Source organism: Varanus komodoensis, unplaced genomic scaffold, assembly GCF_004798865.1.
Source record: "Varanus komodoensis strain SLA01 unplaced genomic scaffold, ASM479886v1 scaffold72, whole genome shotgun sequence".
Classification (NCBI taxonomy): Eukaryota; Metazoa; Chordata; class Lepidosauria; order Squamata; family Varanidae; genus Varanus; species Varanus komodoensis.
In genome coordinates this window covers 372,211-384,372 of record NW_025336374.1, presented here as the reverse complement: position 1 = coordinate 384,372, position 12,162 = coordinate 372,211, and the positions used below count along the sequence as shown (strand labels likewise).

Below are 12,162 nucleotides of genomic sequence, written 5' to 3'. Positions count from 1 at the left end.
CCCTGCTGTTACAGCACACCAAGTTCCACCATTCCACTCAAATGCCTATCCAGTTTCTTTTTCAATGTCTTTAGTGTGGAACAGCCCATCAGCTCTCTAGGCAGCTGGTTCCACTATAGCTCTGACAATGAGCAAGCTTTTCTTGATGTCTAGCCTGAATCTGGGTCGTTGCAACTTGAATTGATTATTCCGTGTCCTACACTCTGGTATCAGCAAGAAGAGATCTTGACCTTCCTCTTTGTGACCGCCTTTGAGGTACTTATAGAGGGATATCATGTCCCCCCTCAATCTTCTCAAGGCTAAACATGCCCAGTTCTCTCAGTCTCTCCTCTCAGGGCAGTGTTTCCAAATCCTGAAATCATTTTTGTTGCCTTCTTCTGGACCCTTTCTAGTTTTTCTGCATCTTTCTTAAGTCTTGGTGCCCAGAACTAGACACAGTATTCCAGATGAGGTCTGACTAGTGAGGAGTATAGAGGAACTACTACTTTCTGTGATTTGGAAGTAATGTTTCTGTTAATACATCCCAAAATAGCATTTGCCCTTTTGGCAGCTGCATCGCATTGTTGGTTCATATTTTGCCTATTGTCTACAATTACTCCGAGATCTTTTTCTTTTTCAGTTCTGTTGAGTCACATATTCCCCATCTTCTATCTATGCATTTGGTTTCTTCTTCCTAGGTGGAGGACTTGGCACTTGTCCCTATTGAATGTCATTCTGTTGCTTTCAGCCCAGTGTTCAAGTTTATCAAGATCATCCTGGATCTTCTGCAGGACATCTGGATATTAAGCAAGAAATCCCCAACAGAGATGATGGGGAGGCTCCTAACAGGGAGAGATCTAGAAATCCTAACCAAGGCTTCCGCAAAAACAGGTCCTGCCAGAAGAACCTTGTGAAATTCTATGACAAGGTTTCGAGGTGGCTAGATGGAGGGGACACAGTGGATGTGGTTTACCTGGATTACAGCAAGTGCCGCATGATATCCTAGTTGAGAAATTGAGGAGTTTTGGGATAGACCGATGCACTGTCCAATGGATCAGGGCATGTTTGACAGACTGAAAGCAGAGGGTAACTATTTGTGGGGAATCATCAGCCGGTGATGAGTGGCCGGTGATGAATGGGGTTCTCCAGGGCTCTGTCCTGGGACTGATCCTGTTCAGTCTTTTCATCAATGACCTGGAAGAGTGGGTGACCAGTCTCTTGACCAAATTTGCAGACAATACTAAAATGGGGGTGGTGGCCTCAACTGAGGAGCAGGTACTCTGGATCCAGAAGGATCTGGACAGATTATATAAGTGGGTGGGGGACAATGGTCTAGCACTTGGGGCAAAGGAATGGGTGTCATAAGTACAGGTTAGGGGACAAGTGGCTGGAGAGCAGCACTTGTGAAAGGGATATGGAGGCACTGGTTGACTGCAGGCTAAGCATGAGTCAGCAGTGTTACACAGCAATCAACTGTCTGAATGTCAACCTTGGATGAATGGCAAGAAGCGTGGCTTCTAGATCAAGAGAGGTATTACTGCCACTCTATACGACTCTAGTGCATCCACAACTGGAGTATTGTGTTCAGTTCTGGGCTCCACATTGCAGGAAGAGTATAGCCAGGTTAGAATCGGTGCAGCATAGGACCGTAAGAATGGTGGCCAGATTGTGGGGGAAGCCATAGGAAGTGAGACTGAGAGAACTGGGTCTTTTAAGCCTGGAGAAGAGGAGATTCCAAGGGGATCTCTTGGCGACTTATAGGTATGTGAGGAGTTGCCATGCAGAGATAGGTCGAGACCTGTTTTCCCCTGGTCCCACAGGGCAGGATGTGTTCCAGTGAAGCAAAACTCAGCAAACAAAGGTTTGATTTGGATGCCAGGAAGTATTTCCTGACAGTTAAGACCACTAGGGTATGAAATGAGCTTCCGCAGGAGGTAATTGAAGCCCCATGAGTGAGGGTGTTCAAGGATAGGCCGGACATGCACATGGCAGGTATTTCATGAGTGGAGCCAGCTGGAGCCGGGGATCAGGCTAAGGCCTGGGAGGCCCCTTTTTACTCACTCTCTTTCTTTGTTTCAGTCAGTAGTTCTTAAATGATCAACTGAAAATTTTATTTATTTATTTATTTATTTGAGATATTTCTAACCTGTCTGATCACTATGTGTCTCTGGACGGCTTACAGAGGGAAAGGCCAGCCCCAAGCTCAAACCTCATGAGGAAGCGATCTGACCATGACAAGGGAGTCAAAACACAAATTTCTCACTTCCAAATCACCATCTACCTGCCCTGTCCAGAAAACCAAGTCAGAGTATGACCTGGATCATGGGTTGGGCCAACGACATGTTGAGACAGCCTCATGGCTGTCATGGAAGCCATGAAGTCCTGAGCTGCCCCAGTCAGAACAGTCTCAGCACGGAGATTGAAGTCCCCCAGGATGTCCTCAACACCAGGTCTGAGACAATCTCCGTCAGCTCAGGCAGGGAGTCTGATGAGCAAAAGGGTGCACAGGATACCAGCAGAGTCTCTACTCTGTCTTGATCGCCCACCACCAGGTACAGACACTCTAGACCTGGCTCCAGGGACAGGAAGTCCTGTGAGGGAAATTGAAGCTCCATGAACCAGGGTGACCCTCCCCCCCCCGGGCTGGTGCTGGATCATATACCCAGGCAGGGACAGCTGAATGATGGTAAGATCCCCCTCCCACTGTTTCTGCCCAGGTCTCTGTAATGCATGCCAGGTCAGTCCCTTCATCCACAATTAAATCATGAATGAGGGATGTTTTATTATGGACCGACCTAGTATTCAGGAACAGCACCGTCACGCCCGAGAGGCAGTTGATAAAACTACCTGAAACCCTCAATTGAGGGAATAACCAGAAGAGGGGATAGATACAAGACATCTTCTATGATGACATGTTAGACCCCCAACGCCCTTTCTTCCCCTGCCCATTACCACCCCAATGGTGGTGCCACACGCTCCCCAGGCAAACCCATGACCAATTAAACCAACAATAAAATCAACTCAGTCGTGGTATAAATCAATATTATTAAGTTAAAACTCTCCAACGCACCCAACAACAAAAACAGAGTCCCTGGCCCAGCCCAGCCCCGAACGGCCCTAAACAGCTTAACACCCTTAGGCCGTTGCCCTTGGCCGTGGCTGGTGAGTTAAGTGCCGGGCCCCCCCTTCGCAATCAGCCCCTGGCCCTGGCGCAGCTGCCACCCACGCCAAGGGATGCCTCGCCGGTGGCAAGATGGGGGAGCAGCAAGCCGCAGCAACAGCAGTGTCCCTGGCCATCAATTCAAATGGTTCTCCTCTGATTTAAGACCACTGCCTTCAGGTTCAGGCTGTAAACAATACATCTTTGCCTTCATGTGTATGACAGCAAGGTAAACATACTCAGTTCCTTCAACTTCTCATAAATATTTATTTTCCATACATCTATTTTTGTTGTCCTCTAACACTGTGCCAGTTTTCACCACACCATCTTGCATAATTACATTTGAAATTGTCCTGTCTGCACAGTGAGGTCCAATATCTACATGTCCTATGACATTGTTATCATATGGAATTGTTTAATGCTGGCTCCTCATGCAAATTTCTAAGTTGCTCCAAAGAATATGCTGTGAACAGCTCTTTACTCAACTAGGTTAGATTTGGATGATCTGCTTGTAAAGACTTTTATCCTTACTTTAAATTTATTTTGTTTCAGAACTGTGGAACCTTCGGAGTATTACAGAAGATTTTTAGTGAGTACAGTGTATATCTTGTGTGAAATATCATGCTGTTCCTATTTTTTCTTGTAAAATTTCTCATTTATATATCCCATTCAGCTATTTTTCCCAGGAATGGATATCTAGGATAGACATATGTAACATATCAGAAGTTGTTTGCATGTCGAACAATTTTTACACTGTTTTATATGTGATTGCTTTCTTTTATTTCTGGGCAGAGAAGGGAAGCTATTTTAGTGGCTTGCTCTTGGTTTAGGTGGACTTTGGGGAAATGTCCCTGAGCCCTGCTGATGGTATCTAAAGCCCTGAACAGGTTGGGATTGGGTCTCCTGGTGGATTTACATCTGTGTGATAGTAAAGATCAGAGGAGGCCTTGCTATTTGTACTATGACCTGCACATGGCTTCCTTGTGATAAGCTGGAAGTGGAACTTATTCATGAAATTCCACTTGGCAATTCATTGCCAACTTATGGAATCCCTATAGTATTTGGGAGATATAGACTGTGATTTGTTTTAAGTACTAATTAAAGACGCTTCCCTTTATCCAGCCCTTCCCCGACTGATTGTACTTTCCAGTTTGTTAATTATAGTTTTGTGAGTACTGGTTTTAACAATTTATAGTTTTATAGAAAAGTATACTATATTATGATGTAGTTTAGTGTTTCTTTGTACACTGCTTTTTAAAATATAGTAAGCAGTAAATCTCTTGAAACTGGAAACATGATTCTAACTGCCTGTTATGCTCAAGGCTCAATTCAGAATTCTAAGTTGGCCTTTAAAGCCCCAAAGTGTTTGAAAATATTTTCCTTCAAAGATGAGCTATACCTCTATGAGCTTGCCCAAGCATGAAGATCAGAATCCTGAGCCCTACTGCCTGGCTCATGTTGTTGTTAGTCGCGAAGTTGTGTCTGACCCATCGCGACCCCATGGACAACATTCTTCCAGGCCTTCCTGTCTTCCACCATTCCCAGGAGTCCACTTAAGCTCATGCCAACTGCTTCAGTGACTCCAACTAGCCACCTCATTCTCTGCCGTCCCCTTCTTCTTTTACCGTCAATTGTTCCCAGCATTAGGCTCTTCTCCAGTGAGTCCTTCCTTCTCATTAGGAGCAAGAACCATTAGGTTGGTACTAGGGATAAGGCTTTTTCACTGGTGGCCCCACAACTCCCTCTCTAGGAAGATATATATGGCTGGATCCTTTAAAACCCCCCCTCTAATGATGCATTGCATTTAGTGCTTTAAAATGTATGTATGTCCATAATTGTAACAGTTTTGTGATATTGTAAGCTTCCTTGGGAGGATAGTGCACCTTAAAAGGTGGGTTAGGTCTTGTAAATAAGTAAAAATTATATTAATATATTTCTAAGAAATTTTTAGAACTCTGGATTCCAGAGTCCAGCTTGAGGTTTTTGCATTGTACAATTTATGAATGTATGAAGCTTTAGATCTTGGTCAGTGATAACCTACATTAAATCTGCACATATTTGCATATGAATATAAACATTCTTTGAAGAGGCTATTTTCTTATTGAAATTATGCACATGCAACAAAAACTTTGTGGTTTATGGCACACTAAACTTTGAGCTTGGTTTAAGCAAGCATTTTTGTTGTAAGCTGATAAGATTGTGAGGTCTGACTTAGTGCTTTAAAAAAAATTTCATCATTTTAGAAAGAAAATTGTCGGCCTGATGGAAGGGACCTTGGTGAATTCAGAACCACAACAGTCAATATAGGTGAGTGTTGTAGTGTGGAAAAGCTACGCTTGCTCATAATTTTAAGTGAACTATGGAAAATAATCTGATCCAGAATATTTTTTGTGGGAATTGATAGGAAGGATAAGACACAAGACATTCTTTAGTTAAGGACATGAAAAGTGACAGGCAATATAAAATATGTTTAACTGGTTAATAGGTATGGTAGGCATGTACAGTGGTATCTCGGCTCACAAACTTAATCCATTCGCTACCTGAATTGGTCGCAAGCCAAGTCAAATTCCCCCATAAGGTTCAATGTAAATAAGGTTAATCCATTCTGACCCCTACGAACGTGGTTGTGAGCTGATTTTGGTCATGAGCCAAGTCAAATCTCCCCATAAGGTTAATCCATTCTGTAAATATTTTTTTAAATCACAAAAATTTGAAACAAAGTAACAAAGAACAACAAAGTAATAACATAGGTTATAACATAACAGTAGCGAACACTAACCTAGGTGGGAGGGAGGTAATTGTTTGGAGGGAGAGTCCAAATCATAATTGTGCGATAGCGATCATGGTTGAGAGGGGGAGATGGCCGCGATCATGCAGGGAAGATGGGTGCAATTGTGGTCGTGCTCATGCAGGGAAGACGAGAGCAATTGCGGTCGCGCTCATGCAGGGAAGACAGGCGTGATCGTGGGTGCACTCGTGCAGGGAAGACGGGCGCGATTGCAGTCGTGCTCAGGGGGGAGACGGGCATGATCACAGTCGTGCTCGTGCAGGGAAGACGGGTGCGATCACCGCAATCGCAATCATGCTCGTGCAGCAACACGGCCGTGATTGTGGTCGTCACCCAATGCGGAGTTTGCAAACTGAGGCAAAATTTTTCAGAAATTTCTGTTTGTGACTGAGGCGTTTGTGAGCCAAGGTACCACTGTACTTAACTTTGGGTGAAGTGTGCCCTTACCTACCTGGATGGATAAAATGTCAATTTACCTTCTAAACCTTTCTAGCTCAGTGTGTGGTATAGGTCTTTAGAAGTACAGAAAATCAGAATTCAGTCAATCTGAATTCCTTTAGCTGCTGCTATCTTGTTTCCCTCTTTTTTATATTTCCTTCAGCATCTTTCATTTGTCCTTTTTCAATTTCTTGTTTCTTCCCCCTCCACCACACCTTCTCACCAATTTGTCAAGTAATCCAAGGAAGATTTCAAACTTTCCAGGACATTTCAGAAGGGTGTGAATGGCTTTCATAAAGAAAGAAAGAAGATAGTGTATATATTTAATTATAAAATAAATGTATTATTTTTTACTTTTCACAACTACTTTTCAAACTTAAGGCTTATTGAATAATGCTCAGGCAAGTTTAAAAAAAATATAAACTTTCCAATTTATTTCTTTAAAAGTTTTAGAAAAGAAGCTTCAATATTCTGAATCGCAAGGAATAATAAAAAGCTTATTATCTACATGTAGCCTAAGCCTCTCATTCTGCAAGAAGTCAAAGGGCCCTTAACCTGATCTGCAAATATATTCACTTGGAAGCCTTTGTTAATCATTTTTCTCTCCTCAGGTTCGATTACAACTGCAGATGGGTCTGCCCTTGTGAAATTAGGAAACACTACAGTGATATGTGGCATAAAGGCGGTAGGTTCATGAACAGAAAGGTGCTTTAAGTTAACATTCAGGTTATAAAATCCCTTTGAAAATAGTTGAACTTTAGCATTTTTCTCTGACTTGCTCTGTTAATGACAATTCCTTAGCTACCTTTCAAGTCCATAGTCTTCCTAAAGTAGCTTATTATATGAAAACAATGCAGTAAACATAGTAACTACTTTAAATCAGATCTGATTCAGTAAAAGATATTTTCAAAATACTGATATATGCATCAACAGCACATACCATAAAACTGCTTTTTTCCACTTAAAAAATCAAAAGCGAGGAAGGCAATGAGTTTTTAAAACTCTCTTAAATGTAGACACAAATGAACCAGCCACATAACTTTTTGGAGGTAATTCCAAAGTATAGGAGTCTCCACTGGAAAATGGCTGCCTTAGATCTTGGTGGCGGGCCAATGACTAGGCCTTTGAAAATTGTCTAAGGCAGGTTCATATGGTTGTAGGTGGCCTTTCAAATATCTTAGATCCAAAGTATTTAGGACTCTAAATGTCAAAACCAGTTTTTGTTTTAACTGGATCCAGAAATCTTGGTCCAATGGGGACTCAGGAAGCTGTATTCTTTATCAGCCAAAGTTGTGTTCTTCAAAGGCAATTCCATAAAGCACAAATTGGATATAACTGGCCAATTCTATGTACCTAGATAGGACCAGACGTACTAACCAAAATGGCTGTTAAAGTCAGCAACAAGGACACCTCCAATCTATGAAATAAGGGGGGCTGCAACCCCATTTAATATAGTTGAAACCCTCTACCCAGATCTACAGAATTCCCTACTCAAAGGACTTGTCATTTTTGGATTAACCTTCAGCTTGTTCACCCTTCATCAATTCCAAAGCTGCCTTCAGTCACCCATTCAGAAGTTCTATGGCCTACCTGGTGTTGATAGGTGATAAACAGAAGTATAGCTGCGTATAGAAATAACATTTCTAAAATCCATTGAAACCTTATGTTCCTTCCCTCTCAAATATAACACATACAGGAATTTGCTGCACCCCCTGTTGATTCCAGTCATAAGGGATATATTGGTAAGGTTTCTTTCTTCATTTTTCAGTAAATTTGTTCATCCCCACTCCCCTTCTCTGAGGTACTTCAGAGATTTGGTAACTGTATTAGAATTCATGGTACTACCTAACATTCTATAACTTTGAAAATATGCTTTCAGAATAAAGTGCAATCTAATAAGAATACTTAATAACTCTTCTTATATTACAAGAATTATCTTGCACTGTCAGCATAATCCTATGCATATCTACTTAGAAATCTGAGTTCAGTGGGATTTACTTTCTGGTATGTTTGCATTAGATTGCAACTTTAGGGAAGTCTTTTAGAATGGAAATGGTTTGATGGGTTGGATGAATCCTACACTAGTCAATGTCCTGCGTCAAACAGTGGGTGCTTCCAGATGGACAGCTAAATGCTGCCATTCAAAAGGCACTGTGCAGATTCTTCATCTTGCCTTCCAAAATTGATTTTTTGTTGTAAGAAAACATGAAGTCATGAGTGGAGCTCATTAGGGCTGGGGGTCAGACTAGATGGCCTGGGAGACCCCTTCTGACTCGCTCTGTTTCTATGTCTCTATGTTAAGATGGGAGCCACCCAAAACCATACAGTAAGCCTTGAAGTGAGTGAAGACCATCTCCATGTCCCAACACCCTGTCCACTGAACTACAAGGACATAATAGGGAACTTATTTTACTTTTTGTCCTTTCATCTCTTGGTAACTCATCTACTCAAGCACTGCAAGCATCTCTTTTTGGGTTTTCTAACTGTTTTGACTTGCTGCTCCTTGAGCTTCTTTTTCACATTTAATTTACATATTTTTTGAGAAAAAGTCATGGGTACCACCACAAAACTGCTGCCATCACAAAGGACAAAAATTCTGCCCCAGAGAATGAGAACAAGTTAGAAGTTGGGGGATCTCAGCTTCAATCCTCTAAAGCAATAACTTTAAACTCACAATTTAACACCAACAAAATGTATTTCACAAAAGACATTTTTTTTCTTCCCCAATCTCTTCTGTCCCCTCCCTCCCCCCCTCCCTCCCTCCCTCCCCCCCACCACCTATATACACATACTCACCCTGTTTCGCCACCCAAGGACAAGATCTGTTTCTCTTTCTTTCACATTTACATGCACACACTTGCCCTCAGCCAGCTTCATTCTGCCCTCAGCCTTGTATGCATGTGCAGGCACCCCATGTCCCTTCCCCCTGACTGCAAGCACCCGAAAAGCCACACTCTGTTTTTCAGGATCCCTCCAACCCTTTCTCTCCTTATCTCTTTCTCACATACAGTCCTTATCAGTTGAGAGTCCTGGCACAAAGCCTGCTCCAACTCTGCAGATTGCTTCCAGCTGGCTTTCCTGTTGCCCTTCCTACTGCACCCTGCCACTGCTTTTTCTAGTGCTATGCCTCTCTCTTTAGTTCCTTCTGCCAGTAGACACACACAGATTACCAGACAGAAGTAACAGTTTATTTTCCATCCTTTTTCTTGGTGACTGAGAGCACAAAAGTGGGAAGCCTTGAAGGAAATTGGCTTGAGAAGATATGCTCTTAAAAGCAGCATACAATTTCTTCTAGATGCCTTCTATTAATTGTTTTGCTTAGTTTGATTCATAATTTATTTTCCCCTCAGTTCCTAATGTGGATCTTCCTCCACTCTGCTCATCAAGGTTTCGACCTGGACCTCCAGGGGAAGAGGCTCAGGCAGCTAGTCAGTTTCTTGCAGATGTGATTGAAAAGTAAGAAAATTACATTTTAATATTTAAATAAAACTGGTGAGAATAGCAACATATTTGTCCTCAACATGTTACCGTTTCAGTTCGCAGGTAGTACTGAAAGAAGATCTCTGCATTGCAGATGAGAAGGTAAGTCTTTACAATAAGTTTAAACTGGGGAGTGTTTGTGAACCAGCCAGTTCATAATTTACATGTAAAAGTTGAAGGTTGAATACTATCTTCTGTGATCACATACATTATGGAAATATGGAAAAGTTACTGTTTTTTTTACTTTTTAATTTTAGTAACAGTAAAGTTTAAAAAAGAAGGAAGAAAAAAGAAGATAATAAATAATACAAGTAAAAATTACAAAGAAAGACTCAGGGTTCTTAGCAAATGTTACATAGAATGTTGAATATTAAAAAAAGTTACTGTAAGTCAGCAGTTACTGTCCTTTTTACTCAGTCACCTTTTTCTTTGTTTAGAACTTAGTTAAAATTCATAGCAGATTCTTCCAATCGCAAACAATTTTCTCAAAAAATCTACTCTCTTTTTATCTATATTTTTCCACTGTTATTATTCCCATTAAAAAGAAGTGGTGTGCAATACCATTTCCATTTATCATTAATTTCTTTGGCTGGTTATCTTTCTACAGGGTTAGTTTTACCATTACTACATAGCCAACAAACTTATTTTTCCAGTGTTCAAGAATTAAATTTCTTATGCTTTGCATTTTAAGGCAGTTTTAACTCTAGCCACAATTATCATGTACTTACATAGTGCTATTCATCTTAATGCAACTTACTATATTAACAAAGCATCAGTAGAAGTGTTGATTTTTAACAGTATTTTCAAGTATTCCATTCCATTTCCATAACTCTCATTGCTATAATAGAAAAGTATTAGTTTAAATGTTAATCCCTGACAATATTTTCAAAAATTCACTGCATTCATAAGCAATTTTTTCTATTATTCCTATTATAAAGTAATTTGTGCATAATACACTTTCCACTTATCATTAAATTCCTTGTTTGGTTTTCTACTTACATAATTAGTCAATTTTGCCATTATTGCATAGTCTGCTAATATATTTTTCCAGTCCTCAATAGTTGGGTTATCTTCCGCTTTCCATTTTGAAGCAATTATGACTCTTGTTGCAGTTATCATTTATTTGTATAACTCTACCATATTTCTTGGCAGAGTTTCTGGTACAGTGCTGAGCAACGTAGTCTCAGCGGCCATGGGAAAATTAATTGTCAAAATTTTCTGTATTTCCATATGTATGGAGATACATTTCATACTTTCCAAAATGTTTTGATTTTATCACATGACCACCACATATGGTAAAAAGTTATATCTATTTGTTTACATTTCCAGTACTTTCAGAGTAGTTCTTATCCATTGTCTCTATATCTTTTGGAGTAATAGACCACCGGAAAAACATCTTATACCAGTTTTCTCTCAGTGCTTGATTGTCTGTAAGTTTTATATCCATCCATAAAAACTTCCCATTGATCAATCAGCATTTTTTCCTGAAAATTCTGCATTGAATTTATCATGCCTATTTTTTTTACTTTCTTAGTCTTGGTATCAAATTGAAGTAGTTGCTTGTAGATTCGTCCTACTAAGTGATCTTGTTGCTATGTAATCAGATTTTCAAAGTCCATCAGATCTCTTGGAGTATCTCCTTGTTTGAATTTCTCTCTTCAATCTTGATATCAATTGGTGGTAAAGAAGCCGTTTCATTTTTTTCCCTTCATCTTTTATTTCTTGCCATGACTTAATTCTTCCAAGTTGGTCAATCATGTCTCCATATGTTATGAAATCATTACATTAAAAATACTTATCATAATATGCTTCAATTGGAGATATCCGAGAAGAAATTGGAGGACTAATTTTTCTTCTAAAGGAATATGGAATTTTCAAAAAGTCACTAATAGTGTTGTGGTATTTTACCCTAGTCTTAGTATTAGATAGGAAAGCCTGTGCTATGCAGGAGTTTTAATGTGGCTGTATACCAGGGAAACAGTGTGTTGATCCTGGATTGTTTTTAATAAACATACCATGATGGAGAAACTTAGTTTACTTAAAACAGTACAAATTATCCCTTACTTCTAGACTCCCCCTTTTGTAATCTCTCAACAGATGCCCTATAAAGCTGGATCAAGGCCAGCAGTAGACAAATAAATAAATGGGTAAATGGTGAAGTACTGACGTATCAATCCAGTAAGTGAGCAATTTAAGGCAGGTGTAGTCAGGAAACAGGTAGATGAGAGGCACAGTGTTACCAAGCAAAAGTGTAAATTCCAAAACTAAGGTCTGAGCTACATCAAGGTCATCACTGGTGACTGGCTAGACATAAACA

The 12,162-nt window shown here is 40.4% G+C and overlaps 1 protein-coding gene across 3 annotated transcripts in view; it reads left to right on the top strand.

The window, feature by feature from the left end:
- EXOSC8 (exosome component 8) overlaps positions 1–12,156 on the top strand; it is a 36,999-nt gene extending 24,843 nt beyond the window's left edge. For all 3 annotated transcript variants that reach the window (XM_044452415.1, XM_044452416.1, XM_044452414.1), the window contains 6 exons: positions 3,692–3,728; positions 5,383–5,446; positions 6,977–7,050; positions 8,062–8,107; positions 9,716–9,821; positions 9,902–12,156. In XM_044452415.1, the coding sequence (XP_044308350.1) occupies positions 3,692–3,728; positions 5,383–5,446; positions 6,977–7,050; positions 8,062–8,107; positions 9,716–9,821; positions 9,902–10,004 (430 nt within the window). In that variant the 3' untranslated portion in view covers positions 10,005–12,156. The remainder of the gene's footprint in view (positions 1–3,691; positions 3,729–5,382; positions 5,447–6,976; positions 7,051–8,061; positions 8,108–9,715; positions 9,822–9,901) is intronic.
- The last annotated feature ends 6 nt before the right edge of the window (positions 12,157–12,162 follow it).